Genomic DNA, 8449 nt, shown 5'->3' with positions numbered 1-8449 from the left:
GCACTGGACAGCTCCCGCACCAGCCCAACAAACGGCAGTCGGCTGATTGACAGAGGAGCCGGCCAAACAGGGCACAAGACGACTTGAAGCCGCCCTACAAGGGTTTGGTTGCGGCCAAGCTGCCTCTTTAAACCGGCTTTCCTCCTGAGAGCAGGGAGAGGCAGGAGTGTGGTTTGTGGCCAAACTTAAAGACTCCAATTAACCAGCTGCCTAGCCCTCGTGGTTCCGGAAAGACAAACGCCTTAAAAGAAACCCTAGCTGCTGCGCTCGTGGTGCGGGTCTGGGCGCGCGCGCTCCGCGCCTCGGGGCGAAGCGGACGAGGAGGAGCCTGAGCCGGGAGGCGGGAACGACCTGCCACGGGCGAGACGATGGAGCAGCGTCTTTGGCGGCCGCGGCGGCGGCGGCAGCAGCAGCAGCAGCAGCTCCTGAACACACCTCAATGAGAGCGGCGGTGGAAGCTGCTAAGCACAAAGACGTAAGCAGGCCAACCATAGCTGCCGGCGGCGAGAGGGGATGCAGGCTGCCGGGCTCCAAGCTGCGAGGTGCGCAATCCCGAGCCGACCCATGGTGGAGCGGGCGCAGCCGGCGTTGCCACAGGTGATCTGATCTCCTGCGACGGTAGCTCAGTCAGCCGCGCGTATTCCAGAAGATCCCGAATTTAAAGTCCTTTTGGACTAGGTGCCAGCTGAACAGGGGGAAGACTCCTAGTGAAAGTCCTACTGCTGATAGACTGACGACCAAAATTTAAAAAGTGACTCTCTCCGTTACCTCCTCTCCTGGCTGCGAGGCAGATGGGAGCCATGGCTTATCCCTTATTCTGCTGCCTCCTGCTCGTTCACCTGGGATTGGGAGCTGTCGGCGCCAGCCGCGACCCTCCAAGTCGGACGGATTCCCCTCGAGAGAAGACCCTGAGGGCGAAGCAGCACGCCCAGCAGCCGGCTCGAGCCTCTGCCCCGGACCCCTCGGCTCCCTGGAGCCGCTCCACCGACGGCACCATCTTGGCGCAGAAAATCGCCGAGGAGGTGCCCATGGACGTGGCCTCTTACCTCTACACCGGGGACTCCCACCAGCTGAAGCGAGCCAACTGCTCCAGCCGCTACGAGCTGGCGGGCCTGCCGGGGAAGTCGCCTGCCCTAGCCAGCTCCCACCCCTCCTTGCACGGGGCGCTGGACACGCTGACACACGCCACCAACTTCCTCAACATGATGCTGCAGAGCAATAAGTCGCGGGAGCAGAACTCGCAGGACGACCTGGAGTGGTACCGGGCACTGGTGCGGAGCCTCCTGGAGGGTGAGCCCAGCATCTCCCGGGCGGCCATCACCTTCAGCACCGAGTCGCTGTCCACCCCAGCCCCGCAGGTCTTCCTCCAGGCAACGCGCGAGGAGAGTCGCATCCTGCTCCAGGACCTGTCCTCCTCAGCACACCACCTGGCCAACGCCACGCTGGAGACCGAGTGGTTCCACGGCCTCCGGCGCAAGTGGAGGACTCACTTGCACCGCCGCGGCTCCAATCAGGGGCCCCGGGGCCTGGGCCACAGCTGGCGGCGCAGGGACGGTCTTAGCGGGGACAAGAGCCACGTCAAGTGGTCTCCGCCTTATCTGGAGTGCGAGAATGGCAGTTACAAGCCCGGGTGGTTGGTCACTCTCTCCGCTGCTTTCTACGGGTTGCAGCCTAACCTGGTCCCGGAATTCAGGTAGGGAGGGGAAAAAGATAAAAGCAAAGCCTTCCTTCCGGTTTCATGGGTAGGTGCGCGTGTGGGGAAGGAACACTGTGGCTGTGACATTTAGGCCTCCCACCTTCAAAGCAGAGACCCAGGCTGAGGGACACCCCACGCAGCCGCAAGTGCTTAGGGACAAGAAGTGCCCCGCATTTGTCAGCTTCAGACACTCAGCAAAAGCTTTTCTCTCAAATCAGTTCCCCTGCAAGGGGCAAGGAACGGGAGCTCTTGGAGGAGCTGACAGATGCCCTGTGTTTCTCTCTAACCCTCGGGAGAGCAGGGAGGGGAGTTCCCGGTCAGGGGTGATGCACTGCACCCTGGCAAGCTCAGGGCATGCCAGCCAGGCACAGAGTGGCGAGCAACTCACAAGAGTAGAAAAGGGAGTGGGAAGAAGAGTTCGTTATTTCCGCTACTTCGGGAGAGCCTCTACCTACTTCCTCCTACGTGTGTAGTCTGAGGCGCCAGTCTGTCGTTAGTCAGTTACCAGAGCGCATAAGGAAAACTCTGCAATGCCCTGGGCAGTCCTGTCCCTTCAGCAGTGAGTCAGTCCCAGCAGCACAGCTGTCTCTAGGATCCACACTTTGCAGTTGGACAGGTGCGCTCCTTCTACTTGTCTCCCTCCTTCCCTCCACCCATCTCCCATTCCTTGGTCCCCTCTTTCTCCTGTCTTCTGTGTTAGGCACACCTAAGTGTTCTCTGGCCCTTCACATACACACACTTTATAAATGAACCTGGTTGAGTTATCCTAGGGAGGGAGGGAGGGATCAGTTCTTACTGAATTCACTCAAGGAGCTCAGAGAAAATTTAGTAATAGTTCCGTATCTCCTGCCTCAAGGTATAGCATTTGTGGGAAGATGAGAATTTGCAGATTAGCAGGTGGTAACTTGTGCCCTGGGACCTGCCTGAGTTTTGGGGTGAGGGACTTTTAGAAGTAGCCCTGTTGAGTGAACATGAGGAACAGAAAGGAAAGAGTAAAAACTCCAAAGAGGGCCTGGGAGAAGGCCACAGATGGTATCCTCCCCAATTCCCAATGGGAAGAAGGTCTTGGGGGTTGAGGTTGCTTCTGTACTTTTTGGGAAACTGGGCAAAAGTGAGAAACCTGTGTGTGTTTTAATGCCCTTTTGGTACAAGGACAGGTTGATGACCTGGTGAAAGTTACCAGGGGGAGTACTGGGTGGGCAAATGGGAGGAGTCAGAAAGCTTGTTTGTCTTGGCACTGTTATTTACTGCTGAATGACCTCAAGAAAGTCGCTTAATCTCTCTGGGCCTCAACAACTTACCTATCAAGTAAGGGAGTTGAACTAGATGGTCTCTAGGGAGCCATCCAGTTATAAAATTCTGTGGCTTTTAATGCTGGCAACACTTGAGAAGGTATAAATGAAAAGTAACCTCCTTTCTCTAATTCTGTATGACCATATTAAATGTTTTTTGTGTGTGTCTATCTCTTTAAAGGATCTTGTCTTAAACCAGCGTAACTCTTTCCTACTTTAAGGATAATCTTATTTCCTCCCGATTTCTGCAGGATCCTATTAGTAAAAGCTGAGCCCAGCTTTGAGTCTTTGCTATATTATTTGCTCAGAAAAGATCTGCAGATGCCACTCACTGCTAGAAAATTGCTTTTGGCCTTCACATAAGCCTTTTCAGGGAGTCCCAAGTCCCAGGACTGAAAGATTGATCGATCAGTCGATAGATTGATCTATCCATTCATCCATCTTACTAACGTATATTGATACTTTATGTTAGGCTCTGTGCTAACTGCTTTGCATGTATTATCTTGATTAATCCTCACAACAAACCTGAGTTAGGTTTTATTAGTTTCCCTGTTTTACAGAAAAGGAACCTGAAGCACAGAGAGATTAAGCTTCTTTCCTAAGATCACGCAGCAGTTAAGCAGTAGAGTCGGGATTTGAGCTCGGTTCACGCTTTTAACCACTATGCTGAACTCTGTCTCATGAAGGTGTCTTAGGAGTGCTGCATAAAAATATATGTATTTTCAAGGGTCAGATGTGAGACTGGGCAGGAGAACCATTTATTTTCAGAAGTATTTCTCATAAGGCTCAGAAAACATAGGTCACCTAAATGAACTCAGGCCTTCCGCGGGCCAAGATAAAAGGCTGAGACACCAGGGGTCATGTTGTGTAGGCTCACGCGACCCTATCTAATTTTTGGACTATGTTCAGAAAATAGATTGTTTCCTCTGGCTGAGTCTCTTTAAGTGCCTTCATAGTCATCGGTGGTGTTCTTTAGCCAAGGCACGAAGCCAGGCCATTTAGTGTCTGGCTCCCTACAGAATCTGGCTCCTCCTAGCAGCACACATGAAGAGCAGAATAAGTGCTCTCCTGTAAGTACTTCTGCCCCATGTCCCATGCTCCTCGAGTACTGTACTGAGGATTTGCACAGATGTTAATTATAGCAACTGGAAGAAATCTTAGATCAGATGGTTCTTCCTGTTTCATAAAGAAACAGATAAGAAAGGTGAAGTGACTTGTCCAAGAATCACATATCGAGCTTTTAACAACAGCAGAAATAGGATCCAGGCCTTCTGCCTCTGGTTCACACTATGCCATATATATATATATATATATATATATATATATATATATATATATATATATATATATATATATATATATATAAAATAAATTTCAATGGGCCTTTTCTGTCTCTTCATACTCATAAAAGGCAAATGTTTTTGATGTTGTTGATGTTTTATCACCTAAGATGTGTATTCTAAAATTTTATAACATAAGTGAATAATATTGTACAGGTATGGTAACAGGGTAAACCCCAAATGAATTTCTGAGAAACCATGACTAGGCTCTAATCATGATTTTAAATCTATTTTGAATCTATAGAGTATTATTTGCAAAAAGCCTTATCTGTAATAAAAAAAATTTGCTAATGATTTCCTCATGGAAGAGAGGAGGAGGATAAACTTTGTAGTTAAGATTTTCATTTAACTTCAGTCACTATTTCAGCTGATATTTCCCCAGGTCTTACTTACAAGGTTCAAGGTTTAAATTATACTTTATTTTTAGAGAATGCAAATCTGAAATATGAAATTAAAAGTAATGTGGAAAACATGGTCAACTACCTTCTTATATTAATGCTTATCACTGTAAAACACCTCTCAGAATAAATTTTATTCCCCTCTGCTTCAGAATGACACAGGTTTCTTAAATTTTAAGGCCTAGTATGACTCACATGTGAAGAGAAGTTTATTGCTCTTTTTCTCCCCCCAAAATGGCATTACCTAAATGGCTTTACCTAATGGCTTTACCTAAATGGCTCCTGAGTCTTGTTATAGACCTATTGTATAAACACTTAAGTTCTCATCTTCTATCCCAGCGAAAAAAAGAGAGAGGCTAACAATTTAAGGTATACCCTAAATTATTTTTATGTATCATATTAGGTTTGTGATGTCCTTGCAGAGTTTTCTTCAAAGTTAAGTCCTTTGCTTTTGTATACGAATTTTTCTGTGTGGAACTTAAAGCACTACGGAGTTTGAGCCCATTCTAATGAAATCATAGACACATTCCTGGTGGTGGTTGGAACTGTTTAGTGCCTAGGATGAATATAAGGTACCTAAGTGTTTGTTGAATTTAAATTAAGGTAAAGGAACCTTTGGGAATTCTTACTTGATGAGCCGTAAGGGATTTTGGAATTCATTTGGTTTCTTTCCTCTTCTCATTGTACAGTGGAGGAAACTGAGACCCAAAGGGCTAAAGGAATTTGCTAGAGTGGCACAGCTCTTTTGTGGTGGGTTAGAATTAATGGGAACCAATATATATTGAGCATCTACTATGTGTCAGATGTTTTATAAATATCCCACTGCATTTAATTCTTAGTATTCTCAGGTAGTTACAACTTCAGGAAAGTTGAGCAACTTGCCCAGGGCAACACAGCTAGTAAATTAGGGAGCGTGAATTAAATTTAGATCTATCTAGCTATGAGGCTTGTATTGTCTTTCTACTACCCTATGCTGCTATCTCTTAATTACCAATTTTGTTTTCACCTTGTTATTAAAAATGTAACATGGTATTGGCTTGAAATAATTAATATATTTGGCCAAATAAGTGACAGTCACTTGTTTTTTTGGCCAATCATATAATCAAGTATGTTGTATAGAGAGAAGAGTATTAGACTTGAGTCAGAACTTTGCCCTAAGTCCCAGTTTTGTCTCTGACTGGCTGTATTACCTGTCTGAAAATCCGTTTCTGCACAATTAAAACGTGGAAAGAGACTTGGCGATATCCATATACCTTTATAACTCTTTGTTCTATGACTTCTTAAGCAACCTATCCAACGGGCAGCAAGGAGGCTTTGGAAACAGGGCTGATACACATAAATGCAGTACCTTGTGGAAATGATATTGATGGGGGAGTAACGTGCAGAAGAAGAGAACACCAAATGAATGTCAGACCTGCATTTTTCCACAATAGTGTGGAAACGCCTTTTTAGAAACTTACATAATTAACATTGGTGTCACTGAGTCACTGACTCCTGAGGGGTTACTTCTCTCTCCTTCACAAACATGTGCCCACACACCTCCATCAGAGATTCTGGTATAGATCTCTGCAGATGGCAATTTACATAGCATTAGAGAAATGACCATCTTGCTCTAGGCCAAACATATCCTGTCTCTCTTGTGGGTACTGGTAGTGGTGAAGAGGTTACCTATAGGAACAGGACAGAGTTGTCTACCTGGGTAATAGATCAAAGAGTTTTTAGATGGACTTCTGCTATTGAGGCTTTTGAGTCTCAATTATTTATTTCATCTTTAAGCTGTGAATAGTAAAGTGTATCTTTGGGATTTTGTAAAGACTAAATGAAGAACTGTCATCACACAGGAAGTTCAGTAAATATTTTGTGTCACAGCTTCTGTCTTCCTAAATACTGAACACATGATTTGTAGTAATTTATAATTTATATAATGACTTAGTTTCATTCCTATTATTGCGAAGGCTTGTAATTACAGTGGATCATGGCGGAAATACTGGCCTTGGAGACAGGAGACGTTGACCCCAGCCTGCACCACATCCTTGACTATGGTGTTCCCATGGGCAGCAGTTGCCTTTCTAATCCTGTTTCCTCATCTGTAAATTAAAGGGGGTTGGACTAGGTGACCTGTTGGGTTCCTTATAATCTAAAAGTCTATGATTATGTACATAATTAAATGTGTCACTTTAGCTTGTGAAGTTTCGATTGTTATGCTGAAACCAGTTAATGTATCCTCACTTAAATGCAGATCATGTTCATATATGTTCAGTGTTTAACTTTATCATGGTCATTTACTCATAAGATATTTAGAGAAAGCCCTCTTGGTGTACACTGAATTAAGTATATATACTAAGGGAAATGAGAACTCCATTTCAAAATAAGAATAAGCATGATCTGAGTTTCTAGATCTTGAAAGATCACCTGAAATTTACTTAAAGTCAACCAGAAGCTGTTTCACAGATTTCTAAACCAAGGGCCTCAGTACACTTGTGTAATTTCCCCCAAGGTAATCAATGTTTAGGCATCCTGAAGCTCCTACTTACTGTTTAAAAACAACTTGTCTCTGACTTACCTCTGCAGTTGGTGTTAATACTTCAAAGGAGGCTATTTAGTGTGGTGTAGCAGTGGTACAGCATTATCTTGCCACCTTCTAGAACATGCATTTGGAAGCTGAAATGGGATTTCAAGACTGCTAAGTAAATGACAAGAGTTTAGGCCTCCCCTCTGGGGAGAGAACTCATGCCTCACAAGACTGATTTTATGGCCTCAATTGCTGGATAAGTCAAATTTTACTTTCAACTTCATAAAAGCAGCAGTTTGTTGTTCACTGTTCAGGGTTTTAAGGCTAAGTTTTTCCAAGATGCACCGTGTTGTATGATTATATTGTAATATACTGGGATGCCAAGAAGTATGTTCTTGGTGTTATTTGTACTTGGTTGGTACAGAAGCATTAGAGCCTTGTTTGTTTTCTCTATTCAGTTCTGAACTGATGTTCACAGGGTTATTTAAACAGAATCACTGAAACAGTACATTGGAATCTTGATAACTTTGGCAGCTTGACGGCCACTATGTGCAAACAGGCAGTTCAGCGGTCTTGGGGCTGTGTTGGGAGACTTTGCAGACAACAGCACCATTAGGCTCTTGCCCAGCACAGCTATGGCACATACGTACATTGGCTTGTTTTGCTGGTCTTTTAGTACTGTTCGTTTTTCAAGTTTTAGCAAGAAACCTTTTCTGGTGTAATTTCTACTTTGGCTGGGCATTTACTCATCTAACAAGTCTTTCTTCCTAAAATTTGACCTATGAAAAGATTTAGGTGGATAGGCTGTTCTATAAAATACTTCTTCAGTTTAGGAAAAAATTAATGCTCTTGGCTAAAAGTCTTTCTCAGGTACCCACCCCCCCAGCCCCATTTTCTACAATACCAAACTTAGTGTAGGAACCATGACTGACTTTCTCTTTTACAACAAAGGATATTATAGTGCCTCAAAGCAATCACAGGAGTCACCTAGTTTTATTACCTTCATTATAGGTAGAATTTATAGAAAACAGAGATTAGCTTAAATGTGATCTGACCCCAAGATCATTTTCTCCAAAAAAAACTGTTTCCTTCCTTTTTATTAAAGAAGGCAGTCTCTTTCTCTTTTACAGTTAACTGATACTTATAATTAATTGAAATCCAGTTAATTTTTATTCATTATAATATCTCTTGTAACTTTCCCCCATTTAGAA

General features: G+C 44.6%; 1 protein-coding gene across 1 annotated transcript in view; it reads left to right on the top strand.

Annotated features, from left to right (window-relative positions):
• Positions 1–791: 791 nt before the first annotated feature.
• GPR158 (G protein-coupled receptor 158) overlaps positions 792–8449 on the top strand; it is a gene marked incomplete at both ends in the record, with an annotated part of 315612 nt that continues 307954 nt past the window's right edge. The window contains one exon of the mRNA XM_082619042.1: positions 792–1693. Coding sequence (XP_082475168.1) covers positions 792–1693 — 902 coding nt within the window. The remainder of the gene's footprint in view (positions 1694–8449) is intronic.

This window comes from Mesoplodon mirus, assembly GCF_964341445.2.
Source record: "Mesoplodon mirus genome assembly, chromosome: 4".
NCBI lineage: Eukaryota > Metazoa > Chordata > Mammalia > Artiodactyla > Ziphiidae > Mesoplodon > Mesoplodon mirus.
This window is presented reverse-complemented; position numbering and strand designations above follow the sequence as displayed.